Source organism: Agelaius phoeniceus, chromosome 6 (assembly GCF_051311805.1).
Source record: "Agelaius phoeniceus isolate bAgePho1 chromosome 6, bAgePho1.hap1, whole genome shotgun sequence".
In the NCBI taxonomy this organism is placed as follows: Eukaryota; Metazoa; Chordata; class Aves; order Passeriformes; family Icteridae; genus Agelaius; species Agelaius phoeniceus.
Genome location: NC_135270.1, coordinates 19125693 through 19140080, shown reverse-complemented (window position 1 = coordinate 19140080; position 14388 = coordinate 19125693). Strand labels below are relative to the sequence as shown.

The following is a 14388-nucleotide window of genomic DNA, read 5'->3' as shown; positions in this document are numbered from 1 at the left end:
GGGGGACTTTCCTCAGATTAGGACACAAAGTCACAATGGGACTTCTGGAACCACTACAACAGGGAGTGGGACACAGGAATCCTTGGCTCCACATCCTCTGCTCAGAAGACACATCTCCACCATTCAGAAAACTGCAGCAAGAAAAGACAGCCTTTGCTGCACAGGGCTGGGCAGCCCAACACATCTTCCCCCTTTTCAACTCCCATGTTCAGATTTTGCAGAAAATACAGAGTAGTGCTGCCTCGTAGCAAGCCAAAGCAATGCGTTCATTCCACACTTGTCATTTGTTTCATCCAACAAATGCCATCATCTTTCACAGTACACAAATCAACTAGCAGGGAGCAGGGCAGGCCTCTCACACTTCTGGTTCTTTGCAAACTTTTAAGGGCACCAGTGATTGTGCTGCTTCAGTTTGATATTCTTCCTACACATCATGTCCCCTCTGCCATGGCTCTTGCACACAAAGAGAAGCCACACAGAACCTTCACACTCCACATCCACCTTTTAATGCCAATCATATCAGGATCTACAAAGCAAATCCACACAGCCTCACTTTAAGTGTAAGTGGCTACCCATGAAGTGTTTCCTCAAAGGCCAAGCTGGCACCAACTTCAACAACACTCCCAATGGCTATGAAGTGTAACACCTGTACACTGACACAGCATGAATAACCCTTTCCTTGGAAAAACAAGAAGAGAAAGGAAAAAAGCATAAAGCTGCTACTCTTAACACCAGTGCAAAGGGTTCACTAAAGAAAGCAAACAAACTCCAAACTATCAAGCAAGAAAGGCACACAAGAAGTGTGTACACTTCCACACTCTGACCACCTTCAGGAACCAAGAGGCTTTCACAGAAGTTTCTCTTCAATTGCAAATAAAGCAGAGGGTAAAATCACACAACATATACAGGAAAAAAGTTAATGAACCTGAGTTTTCTCCTACATCTTTGATATTTTCAGTAAAGCTGCTTAGCAGAGAATGGATAATCCCTGTCCTGAATAATCCATAACAGCTTCAATTTACTGGAGGAGGAGATATTAGATACTCCAGCTGCTGGCTGTATGCTTTCCACAGCATCTCCTCCTTTTGGTAAAATCTCCTCAATCCTGCCCATGCCAATGGGTACTTCCCTAACTAAAGCCAACCTTGGCCTACAGGCAATGTTACATGTACCACAAGCAAAGACAAACAGAATGGAAAAATAAACAGGTGGAAAAATAAACAGGAATCATTAAAAAACAAAGCTTTTTAAAAATAAGTAAGGAAGCACTACAAAGAACAAAATCAACCAGAGGCAAAACTAGCTGTTTGCCAACTAAACTTGTAGGTGCCCTCTTCTCACCAAGCCTTGTTTTTTCATTAAAACACATTTCTCACAGAAGTCCTTATACACCACCACCAACCTACATAAGAGGGAGATTGAGTCATCCCCAGTGCAGCACTGGGAGATATTATTAGCAGAGGCCAGGGAAGGCTGCCATACTACTGCAGCTAAGTGTAGCTACCCTCCAAATGTCACCAACAGCAAAGGGAACTTCCTCAGCCTGATCTGGGCCTTTGGCTCCTGCCAGCTTGGCTAAACACTTGGTCTGCAAACAGCACTGGGATTGCTCAGAACACGTGCTGGGATATTTAGGTGGCTTCTGGCTGGACAGCAGTAGGAAGCTGAGGGAGCATCTCCCCAAGATCCCCTATCACTGATGCCCATGGGGATCAGGAGCCCACAGGCACTATGGATTCATTCACTTGGCATCATGTTTTAAGGCTGCACACCATCAATTCCTTGAGCACAGACAGGGCTGGACAGCACCATCCAGCATCAAGGCACTGCTGCTATACAGACATTATGGGGAAAAACGTAAGGGAACTCCTCTTCTTCCTGTCCCAAACAAATCCAAGAATCCCTGTAAATTCTGGAGAAGAACTTGAGAGAAATGTTGGGATTGCCTTATACATCACACAGTTTGCTATGGGCTACTCATACAAAGCAAAGACTTTGCCCACACAAATATCTTAAGAGGTGATTTGCAGAAAAGCATCCTACAAACACAAGGCACTCTCCTGTCTGCACTGAGGAGATTTGATTCACCCATGAAGAAGCCCTGAAGTCAGCCCAGCAGGAATGGCTGTGCCCAAACAAACCCTTTCTGTCCTCTGACAGAGGCCAAAGGATCTGCAGGGACAAGTGACGTGCTTGTGACTCCTCCATGGGGAGCAGCAGCTGCTACTTTAGCACATTAAGATATAATCCTCCCAATTTCAGCTTAAAGCCTGCAAATAGGAGCTTGTGAGTCATTCAGCAAATTCTGCTGGGGAACTAGGACAGCTGGAGGGAGCAGGAACCAATCCCACCACCTGATTTCCATCTTTCTCTGTCTGCAAGGCTGAGATATCTCTTTACCTTTTTTCCAGAAAAATACTCACATAATCTTCATGGACCTTGGATGTATTTTACCCACCAACCCTCTCCCTAAGAGGGTGGGAAGGTCTGCTCACGTCAGCTCACAGAACTGAGGCAAGGGACCAGGATTGCTGCTCTTGGGACTACTCACATTTGCACCATGGCCATGCTGAAGCATCTGTAATTTTCTGGAAGGAGCTGGAGCTATTGAAAAAAGGCCTCTCCAACCCAGCTCCCTATTTAATAGTCAGAAGTAATTTCAATCAACTATCAGCTCCCTGAACAGAGTTAGAGACATAGACCAAGCTGAGCAGACTTGGGAAAGGTTGGGAAAAGAAAGAGTTATGCAAAACCCTCTGTACCCTTCTGCTTGGGGATGACAAGTGGCCTGGAGATCCACATCCTCTCTACCACTCTAAGCCTTAAAGGACTAGGCTGTCTCTCCCAAAAGTCCTGATTCTCACAAAAACTCTTGGTCCTACAGTCTCCCCTGTAAGTTTCCCCAAACAGCTTCTTCCTTCTGCCTCCTGCCAAGCAGCCTGCCAGGGCACATTTACAGTTAAAAGTTAACACAAGCTCAAAATCCTGGCTAGGAACACAGCAGCAGCCAGATTCTGGAAAAAATCAAAGGGGAACACGTCATAGCTAGCATTGAAGATGGAGCTTGCCAGGGTTCCTTGAGGTTATTTGTCTTGTTGCCTGCTCCCAGGAAAGCTGATGCAAAGCAGCCAATCCATCCCTGCCATCCACCACACTCCCCTGAAACGCCCACCAGGAAGTTGGGCAAGAGACTCTGCCTGAACATCCAATGCCTGCTCCTGGCCTGGCCAGCCACAATGCCTGTGTTTCCTTAGAAGCAGGGAAGAAGCAGCAAGAAACACTGCATGTGCCAAGAGCAAGGTGCCAGCATCTTTGGAGTTCCGCTTGAAAAAACAAAGAGCAAGGACTCAATTTAATCATAGCAGCATAACTTTAACCAGGCTTTATCAGGGACTGAGTGCCACCAAGAATGCTATTTAAGCACCCAGATAAAAACTGCATATGCAGGCAGGTGACTATCAGCATACAGAATGAGCCAGAGCTCAGGGTCAATGAAGCCAGCTGAACCGTGCTGCAAGCCAAGAAGGTATTCCATGTTTTCCTCTGCTACAAGTCAAGTCAGAATTTGGCCTGCTGGCCTCCTCTCCTCAAAATCTTTAAAAACTTACAGGGGATTTTGTGCTTAAATTATAAAAGGTATCATGTCAGCTGAGGAACTCACTGCTGTAATAGACAGCCTGAGCCAAAGAGCCAAGAGATTTCAAGCAGGCCAGCACAAAGCAACCAAACAGGTGAAGCTCCACCCTGAGCCAACCTCTGATTTTCTTACCATCCCAAGGGAGTTTTTTTGGAGAGCAGGTTATTTTAACTGTTTTTTTAATTGCAGCTTGTCTTAATGCTTGAACAGGGCACTTGGGCATGCTTGAGACAGCAGGCCTGACCATGCTGGTGGAGGGTTTTGACATAAATTCAATCATTAACCACAGAACTTCAAGAGCTGGTTTGCTACTGCCCCTCTGTCAAAAGCTACCATGCCCAAGCTGGGAAACATAATATACAGTCCTGACACAAAGTCCAGCAGCTTCACTTAAACTGCTAGTAATGATGAACTTCACTAAGTGGTAAGGTTTAACACCAAAACAGTCATTTGGAGGACTCAAGTCCTCAGTGGTAGGTATCTGAATAGACACCTGCATGGAGTTTATTTTAGAAACAGCTGCACTGTTCAACCTCCTAGGATATTGCCAGGTTATTGCTTTATATGCCAGAGAACAGAGCTTTTCCTCCTACTTACGCACCAGTGCTTCCAACGCAAAAGCTGTGCTGTGCCTGAGTCAGCTGTACTCACCTCGGTACATGCCAAAGTAGCCTTCCGACCGAATCGTTTTAATGAGGCAGTCAGACCTGCAAACACAACAGAGGGAGATGAACCGCAGCACCTCAAAGGTGGGGGAGTGCAGAGAAAAACAAACAAATTTCTTGGAGTGGTTTCCATTTACATTCTGTCAGCGAAACCCTCAGCTGAGATGGGAACCACGTCAGCCTCTGAATGTGCCGCTGTTGAAGCCTGAGTCCCATTTCAACCCCTAACCCACAGGGGCTTTGAAACCCCTGGCTCACCCTGCACACACTGTCTGCTTTCTAGAAACACAAAAGGGAGAAGTGTCACTGCAAGGGCTGTTTATCCAGGGTCCCCGGTGGCAAATGCACATTAAATGCTCTAACAAGCAGATCCCCATCGACACATTTTTAAATCCAGCTCTGGAAGGGAAATGAGGGGGGTCAAACCCCCCATGCTGACTTGTTTGTCTTAATCTGTGAAATTTGACACGAGGCACACAAAGATGAGATGACCTGAACACTCAGTCATCTGTGGCCTCCCACGAAAATTAAAGCACACACTTTTAACACATCAAGTCTCACAGCAGGCAGCAAGCACTCGGGCTCTTGCCCTGAGGACAGTGTGGCAGGGTACCCTGCTCCAAGGGGAAATCTGTCACCTTCCTTGTTGCAAACACATTTACTACAAATGGGAAAACCCTGCAGAGCACTGGAATGGCTCAAAGGCTTTTGAAGGCACAGACACATGCACACCTAGCAAATCCAAAGTCACTGTTCAGGACGGCTGCATAAATTCCCTGGCAGAGTTTCCCTCTCTGGACCACAGCTGCATGAAGCTGGAATGCTGAGTATCTTTGGGAAGAGACAGGTACTTGTTGTAGCTATAGAGGAAGGGAGAGGTGCACTTGCATGTATATGTACATAATTTAAGGAATAAAAGGCTCTTTTCAGTAGTAATAAGAGAAGTGTGGCTGATGAAAACACAAATACATTTTTAAGAGATTTGGCAACACAAGGAGTAAACTTCTCAGCTCTGCAGTAGTGCTGAGGTGGAAGAGAAGGAAATACAGAACTTCCTTGAGGGCTTTATGGCCATGGGCAAAGACTGTTACAGAGTTACGTGTGAAGAGCCATCCTGCTTTGCTACCAGTCATGGCAATGAGTTTCCCCTCTGCTGGGACTCCTTGAATCCTTTGGCATCTCATCTTTCACACATTCCACCCTAGCCCCTGCAACTTGCACATACTCATCTCCTTCTGAGCAGCCCCTCCAACTCATCTGCAAGCCCCAGAAATCTCAGTGCACCTCCCTCCTATCCCTCCCGTCAAGTTCTCACACTGCAGTGCTGAAGGCAACACATTTTCCCTGAGCCAGTGATGCTGCAGCAGGGAGAGGAGTGAGAAGAGCTGCTCCCCACCATATTCATACAGCCCTGCTGCATCAGGATAGAGCTTGCATGTCACTTAAAGCCCCTCAAGCTGCAGCAGAACAAGATGCAGCCAAGGCCACATCCAGCGTTCTTCTCTCCCTGGAAAAAGGGAGCCAACAGCCAACGAAAATTATACTAAAATGGAACCTCCACAGTAACACACCTGGGGCAGCACAGCCCAAAAGCCAAGCTCTCTCCTTCCCTCAGAAGTGTCTTTGTCTTTTTAAAGTGAGAGGTTCCCCTGATGCCAAAGATCTCTTGAGCTAAGCATAAGCAAGGCATACTATCCTAAAGTAAGAGAGCCAACATTTTAAAGGAACTTGCTGCCTTTCTTGGGTGTTCAGCAGACACCAGGTAATTGGTGTAATCAGAAGATCTAGTACTGATGGGCACACAGCATTTCCAGAAAAAAAAGCTGCTGTAACTGGGGAAACTTTCTTAGGAAAGCTCAGCCCTTCCTGTTCTTAGAAGCAGCCAGTTCAAATATACAGTGTAAATCTTATGTACTCCTTAACAGCTCCTGATCTCACAGCAATTCCTGGCTATGGAGCTGACTTGCACTTGACTGCTGGAGGTTAAAAGCCTCTCTCCTACCGAGCTCCCTTCCAGGCATGAGACATCCTGGCATACAAGTTCTTCAACCTGCCTAAACTCCTCCTGCTGTCAGGTGAGGAGGGTAAATGATCCTCAGGGAGGTGAAGCAATCTACAGCAGGAATAGGACACAACAAAAGGGGATGCAAAGCAATATGGGCAGCCACATCCTGCCAACAAGCCAGGGCACACTGACAGTGCAGGGAGCAGAGAGCACAGGAACTATCAAGGGAAGCACCAGAGCCTACAGCCTAAGCTCATGTCATCAGCTAGAGCAAGGAGGCACAGAGACTAAAGCCATCAGCAGAGAGAGCATTTCCTTGCTATTCCCCCTCTGCCTCAAATTCTCCTGGGCAGGAAAGAGGAAAAGATGGTGTGGAGGAGCGGGAATCAGGTTACACTAGTTCTAAACAAAGTGGTAGGAAGACAGGACATACCTCACCAGTCCCAGTCCCTTCTTCCCCTCAATACCACAAATTCTTTTGGAAAACTAAGGCCTGTCTCTGGTTCCCAGGATAAAGCATCTTGTGCTAAGTGTGGTACCCATTCTCACAGGAGATATGCAGCCCTAAGCACTCGACACAAACTCCAAGTGAATTTGGTGGGCTGGATACACTCATGCCTTCTTTCCTACAGGTGCAGTACCTGGGGTTCTTTTGGACAGCGGATGGCTGGTCTAACTATAGCATGTGTCATCCTGTGATCCTTCAAAAGGTCTGCATGCAATGTTCTAGACTGGAAATGAGTGACTGCTTCCTCTTTCTAAAACTGACACAGCAAAGGAAGGATCTCCAATATCACAGCAATGGAAACAGAACAGAGGCAGAAACTCCCTCAGGCACCTGACCAGCTCAGCAGACTCCTTGTGTTCGGGATCAGGTGATTGGGATTCCTTGTGTTTTGGTTCTGAGCCCTGGCAGTAGTGAACATGCTGCTCCCAAGCAAGGGATGCAAACAGATGTGCCCTCTGCAGAGGACTCCCCTGCTCAGCTCAGCAGCCTCAAGAGCTGCCCTATTTGCTTTATCTGTTCTAGCACAGCTTGGCTCCAGACTGTCCCCTGGTTTTCCTGAGGACAGCCCAGTTCCTAGAGATGATGAGCTCACCTGAAAGAGGTAACAAAGTGGAAGGACTCCTGTGGAAAGCCCCGAGGGATGGTGCCCGTGTGGGCAGTACTCACAGGCTGCTGTACATCCGTTGGCCATTCTGCTGGTTCTGCAGGCGAGTTTTTGCCAGGTCAATGGGAAATACACAGGTGACCCCGATCAGCCCAGCTATCCCTCCATTGATCAGCTTGGCAGGTAAACTGTAAGGGGAAGAGATAAACAGATGTCTTAGCACTGGGTAATATCAGGGAAGGGAAAGAGCAAAAAGCTGAACTCTTCTGTGTGACCAAAGTTAATGCATGGCTGTGAGACAAGGCTGTCCCCCCCCAGCACAAAGGAACCTCTTCCACAAAGCAAAGCTTGGTTCCTGCTGTGTATATGGAGAGGCAGAGAAAGCAGCACATACCATCAGCACAAACCACTGATGAGTGGAGTGGAGCCAACCACCTAACCCACACATTACTAGGAGCAGGAAAAAATCCTGTTGCCCAGGACCCAGGGATTTCTGTTGTCCCTAGAGGAGAAAAGACTGAGTGCTGGACCATCCACCACGTGGACAGCCTTCAGCTAGGGCCTGATGGCATCCGAGCCAGCAGGTTTACTGATAAACGCTTTCCTGCACCACAATCAGATCTGCAGCTAATGAGAGGGTCGTGATACATCAGCTGCTACCATCATGTGGGAATGGGCCCAGCAGAAGCACCCAGCTGGCAGCCATGGAGCAGATGGCTGCAGCCACGGGAAACTGCTTCCAGACCCATCTCCCAGGGCCAGGGGAACACACACAAAGCAGCAGCCCGGCAAAGCCACCGGGCTGGCAGCCTGCAGGGCTGCAGATGTGGAGACGTGAGCTCATACCTCTGGGGGAAATCAAAACTGGCTCACTGCACGTGCTTCCAAAGCACAGGGCTTTTTTCACTCCCCTTTGTGTTCCCACTGAGAATTCCTGCAAGTGGCACTGAGCGAAAGCCACATCAGCTAAACATGGGTTCCCAGCAAATTCAATTAAGAAAAATGTCCTACACTTACATGCTCAATAAACCACTGCACACAGAGACAAAGAAAGCCTGTTTGAGTCAGCCCCCTCCAATAAAGCACAGGATATGGCTCCCTGAACACAGGATGTGTCAGATATTAAGGTAGTGGCTGACACCACTCCTAGACTGCAGCTGGGTGAGCCTGCAAGGCCTATCCTCCCAATGGGGGAACTGGCACACTGCCTTTCATGGTGGTAACTTGCTGCTCTGGATGGGGGACAGACTGCATTACCCTCCAGAGGCAGCAGTGCTGAGACTGGCTGAGGCACAGTGGGGTGAAGCCCTGCAAACATCTTCCCCCCAACAGCACTCCAGAGCACTCTGCATCAAGGGGCAAATGCAGAGAGGATCAATAAACAGCCATGCTTGAGGGAAAGGCAGGATATGGAGACTCCAGGTTTCAACTTGAAGGGTCCCTGAGGAAAGCAGACAAATGAGGGATGGAAAAAATATAAAAGACTTTGTCCATAAGGGCTAAGCATGATCTTGACACCTCAGGACTGACATACTGACATATCTTCACACACTTCTTTCAGCCTCTGCTGTCCTGCACCCAAAGCTCCTTCCTCCTCAACACCTGCCAATATAACACACACAGAGCCCCAGGGCTGGCACAGCTGGAAGAAGAGGTGCCAAGGATGGGCAGACAGATCTGAGCTCAGCCTACAACTCTAAACTAGACAGTGCTGACTGAGATTAAATCAGCACAGTACTTCAGGAAGGCGGGCCCAAATCAGTGCACAAGCTCAGTGCAGAGCCAGGCTTTCAGACCTCACCAACTCCAGACTGTTGCCTCAGGGATCTTTGTGCCACAGTCTGAGAATGGAATAGATTTGCCTGCAAACTCCTACACTGAACTTGTTCTCAGGACATGGGAAAACTTCAAACAGTAAGCTTCATATCATTGTGTTCTCCTTATCCAACCCACAGTCACACTGGAGGAGGAGGTTAGAGACCAGACAGAAGTGTCCCAGGATGAAGACACCATGGACAAGGAAGGTGTTTGAAGACAGGATTACCTCAGCCTCCCCAAATTCAGCTCTGAAGTCACTGTTGGCAGGTCACAGACTGTGAGGCACAGCCAGTGCCCCCTTCCAGCCTCAGCACTGTCATCACTTCTCTAAGTGTCCCTGAAACACCTGGGACAAGCAAACACTTGCCTTTCTCAACCTGTTCCAACAGTGAAATCAACCCAAGGTTTATATCAGGTGGGACTGAGACACAGACACAAAGGCCCTGCCTGCTGCTACTGTAAGTGGAAGGGATTCCCCAATTTCAGCCCAAACCCCAGCAGTAAAGGGGAATCATCTGATGTGTCTGGGCAAGCAAAAATTTGAGGCTGCAGACAGCCTCTCCCTCTGCCTGTGGGGGAAAAACCCTTGCTCAATACTCCCATCACACCTGAATCTACCCATGAACACTGCAGGGGGAAACTAGAAGGGATGGACATGGAGCAGTATCCAGCAAGACACTGAGATTAAGTTCTGCAGAAATGCAGTGCCCTTGATCTCACCATGCAGCAAACCACTGCTGTTGATTTTAGTCTTTTCTATCAATCTTGTTCTACTAAGGGGTGTCAGAAACAAATGTCCTTGGCTTGGCTGCCTGTGACCACTGCAGACATGTGGTCCCATCGACTGGAGAGATGAGCAAAGCAGGAGAGGTGAGGGATTTGAGGCACAGAGAAGAACATGAGACAAAGACCATTGCACCTGAATCAAAAGCTTTTTCCCCTGTGACTGAGTCATCCCACTTCACACATCAGTGCTTTCTGCTCTCTCAAGGGATAAGAATCCACTGTGCCTGATCTCTCTGTCCTATTTAGCTTCTGCACAGCTACTGCCTCTCACTACCTACGTGTGCAGGGCTTAGTGAAACGGGGACAATGCTGGCTAGCATGCAAATGAAGCCATTTGCTCAGTTTAATACAAGAAGGGATACAAAGGCATCCCAGTTCTCCGCTTCTAGTGCTCCTCCTCAGCCCTTTTAACTAGTCCCTGTAGCCAGCAAGCTCCTGCTCACACCCCCAAGAGCACACTGGAGCAGCCAGGGCACATCTTGTAGGACACATCTCCTCCTGTAGGACACATCTCCTCCTGTAGGATACATCTCCACTTCCTTCAAAATACCAAGTCAAACAGCCACAGACGTCTGATCATTTTGCTTTGCTGAGGTTATGGGGAACATAGACCTGCCAGGCTCCATGGAGGTGAATCTCTGCATGCCCTTCATGGGTGTGTTGGAAGAGTTCCAAGTGCTCTCCAAATTGGGTAGCGGATGATGGCCAAATCTAGGTACACAAACACTCCACAATGCTGCATTTTTATCAGCACAGCTCAGGATTGTTTACATTTGCAGAAGACAGGCGTACAGGAAGATATCCTAATCATGGCAAATGCTAAGAAGGGGCAGCCCTCTTGCCTGCAGCATTCAGGCACTGCCAAGTCCTGTCCCTTTGTCTCCATGTTTCATTCACCCACTCACCCCACCTGTCCTGAGTTTGTAACCTGGAAAAGTAGATGTTAGAAAAGAAACATGAAAAAACCCACAGGAATCCCACAGCATGCAGGAGTCACTTAGCTGGGGCAACTTCACAAGCAACACAAAGTTAAACCCATGTGGAGGACTTGCAGATCCACCTGACACAGCTCTTAGGAAGCAAAGGGTAGACCTGTGTCTTTCCAGGAAATGAATCCCAGTTCATTTCCAGGGAAGACTCAAATCCAGCCTTTACCAGAACCAATACTCTTTAAGTTTCCACTGTGCACAAGAGTGTCCTTAATCATTGTTGGCACTTCATATTCCTGCTATCACTCAAGCCTTGACTCTGTAGAGTAAGGGCACAAGGCAACGTGGACTTTGTCTTTACAAGTACTGCATCCTTGGCTGGTCAAGGACCCGGCTTTGCTCCCTTGATGCCAGCAGCTGAAGTCAGCAGGTCAGGGTGACCTTTGAAAGAAGAAACTAAAAGGAACAGACTCATGCAGAATACAAAGCAGAGGGTAGAAAGAAAAAGGCAATGAGAAAAAAGAACTGAGGAAAGCAGAGATGTGACAACATGGCAGAGCCACAAATTAAGAGAAGGTTCAAAAAAAGCAGGTAAGAAAGGAGAAGAGAAAGAATCAAAACTGTTAAAGGCTGGAAGAGGTGATCAGGTGATTTCCTCCAACCTCCTGGATCCCAAACAGAAACAAGTTTGAAAGATTTTAAAAGAAAAACCTAAAGCACAATTCAAAAAAAAATTAAAAGTTACCTGATCTGTTTATCAGCCATTTAATTCAAACTTGATCTTGTTAAGAAATGAATCTGTTCCTTCCAATCGTTCTTTTTCAGTTACGTCTTTCTCACTTCAGTTTCTTCCTGGGAAAGGACAGAAAGACACCAAGAACACGAAGTTGAGACACTTACACTCTCCTTAAAGCTCAGGGGCTCCTTGGCAGGCAGGCTGTAGGGTTAGGACAGCTGAGGCACAAGTGACTTAAGGGAGCACCTGATCTCTTCAAAGAGGAGACTGAGCTCTAGAGGGAGCCTTATAATTGTATGTCTGTAAATATAAATATACAAGGACATATGGAGGGAAGAGTTGCCAGGGTCATCGGGTTCTAGCAGCATATGAGGAAGGGCAGCAGCCAGGCAGGGCACAAGCTCTGTCCAGAAGCCAGGACAGCCATGTCTGTCACTTCTCTCCAACTTCAAAGAGCGTTTCACACCATACCATGCACATCCCCAATCCTCTGCAGGTCCACCCAGCCAGCCCAAGAGAGTCAAATGTCATCACAAGACTCTTTTAGCACTTCCCTTCAACACATACATGCTGTGTCTAAAGGACAGCCTTCAAAACACTGCTCCTCCAGAGGTTACTATCCTTCCCCTATTTCCAAGCCTAAACAGATAGCCCATGTTCAGTCTTGTGCCAACACTGCTTTTTAAGCAATGCCTCTTCCTCCCCAAGCTACTGATGCCATTTTGCCCTTTGGACCACTCCTTTCAGCTCTGCCAGACTGCAGGAATCAGTTCTAAGACTCTTAATTGTTACTGTTTAATGAGAGCTGTTAGAAGTCACCACACAAAGAAATCTGGACAACAGAGAAAATTTCAGAAGGGGCCACAACTTTCAGCTTTCTGGAGATGCCTTCATCTCCTCACCTGCAGCCTGGGAATGAGATGCCCTGTGCTCTCTGCAGGTGTCTCAGCAGTATTCAGCCAACACCCTCCCTCTTCCCTTTCACTTGCCACCTGGATGCTGAGCCAGAAGCAAAGGAAGTACCTTTGACCTTTCCCTCTGGAATGAAATTTGCTCCTTTACTGCAGATTTCCTAAGCCACACAGAATCTCACATCCAACAGAGGGGCTTACAGGCCAACACTTCCCAGAATAGAAGGTCCCTGAAAGTGTGAAGAGCTAGTGAAGGTACAAACAGGTATGGGAAGGAATTCAGGTTGCCCTCCTGTTAATCAAGTGCCAAGGATAGGATAGCATGAAACCATTTGTACAGCCCCACTCTTGGACAACATGAGACTGAAACTGCCTTTTCTGCAGCCCCATGTTCAACTAGAGCTGTGAGAGACCAGCACAGGGAGCTCCCTAAGGAAAGGTACTCCTCCTCAAAACACTGCACACAAACCTCACCCACTGCACTGTGCTGTTATACCTTCTGTGGCCCTCTTCAGACAGTTCACCTGATCCCAACTGATCTGTGGCTGCAGACCTTAAAAAGCTCCAGATCAGCTAAGTCTGCACTTTCCAAGGGAAAATCACTTACAGCCTTCATTACATGTGCTTTTATATGCATGTCCACAAGAGCAGCTTGGTTTAGGTTAATCTAATTTTCTATCAAATTAACCAGAATAAGACAAAAATATAAAAATATAGGAAGACCAGTAGCTGAAAGCCCATAACCCTGTCACAAACAAGTTGTGAATCATGAAAACTCACTTGATAATGTCTACACCCTCAATAAACTTGTGTTATTGAGACAGGCCTGACAAAATACATGAACTAAGTGGTCCTGACAGCCTGCTCCAAGCTCTGGCAAAACATCCCCCTTGTTGCCTCTGCTGCACCCTTCCATGCAGAGGGGCATTCAGGAGGACAGACATCCACCACAAAGGGCAACAGCAAGGAAAGACAGCAAGGCTGCCAATATTCAGCACAGCCAGGTAGCCAAAAGAGTGAGAGACCAAGATGGACACACAAATGCATCACAGGGCTGTTTCTTACCTGCTGACACAAGTAGGGCACTGGAGTCCCTCTGCACCAAGAGGGACTTGGGACAGCTGAATTAAATTCTCTCTGGCCTTTTTTTCTTTTGACTTTTGGCTTCAGCTCCCCACCTGCCTAGTAACTACAGAGTCTTCCACAGCTGTCGGATCCAGCTGGAAAACTGCTGCTGCTTCCCACCAGGGAACTGATGCTCCTGCTGCAGCTGCACAGCAAGACAGGGCAAAAACAACCTTCCTGGTTTTAAAACTGGGCAAGGGTACAGGTTTCCTTGGTGCTGGCTGTACAGCCAGCAAATACCAGGACTAGTATCATCTCCCCTAACAAAAGCCACTCAACTCGCGGACGAGCGACGGGAAGCGAACAATGTGATCATTTTACAGCAGACACCAGCGCTTGATAACTGTTTAAACAGCACCTGGCACTGCAGAGGCCTGAATGTCTGTGGCCAGGGGATTTTAATGAATTAAGGGATTTTAATGCAATGAAGTGGAAAGCTTATTTGAGCTCTGTTTGTTTAAACAGAGCTCCAACGAATGATCATTTGCAAAACAAACCCTAAGTCACCCCAAGCTCTATCTGACCACTTTGCTGTAATCTACAGAACTCCCTGAGTCCCTTAAAAGGGGTGAATGATGAACCCTCCAGTGGCCTAGTCAGGGAATTTCTGAGCTGAGCCAGATCCCAATCACTTCCAGGGCTGGAAAATACCTGCTACCATTCT

The 14388-nt window shown here is 47.6% G+C and overlaps 1 protein-coding gene across 1 annotated transcript in view; it reads right to left on the bottom strand.

Moving 5' to 3' along the window:
• The window catches only part of SLC25A22 (solute carrier family 25 member 22), a 51951-nt gene that overhangs the window by 16951 nt on the left and 20612 nt on the right, over positions 1-14388 (bottom strand). Inside the window, exons 2-4 of the mRNA XM_054635766.2 lie at positions 11698-11804; positions 7482-7607; positions 4289-4344 (exon numbers count right to left, since the gene is read on the bottom strand). Of these exons, the coding sequence (XP_054491741.2) occupies positions 4289-4344; positions 7482-7607; positions 11698-11717 (202 nt within the window). The 5' untranslated portion in view covers positions 11718-11804. The remainder of the gene's footprint in view (positions 1-4288; positions 4345-7481; positions 7608-11697; positions 11805-14388) is intronic.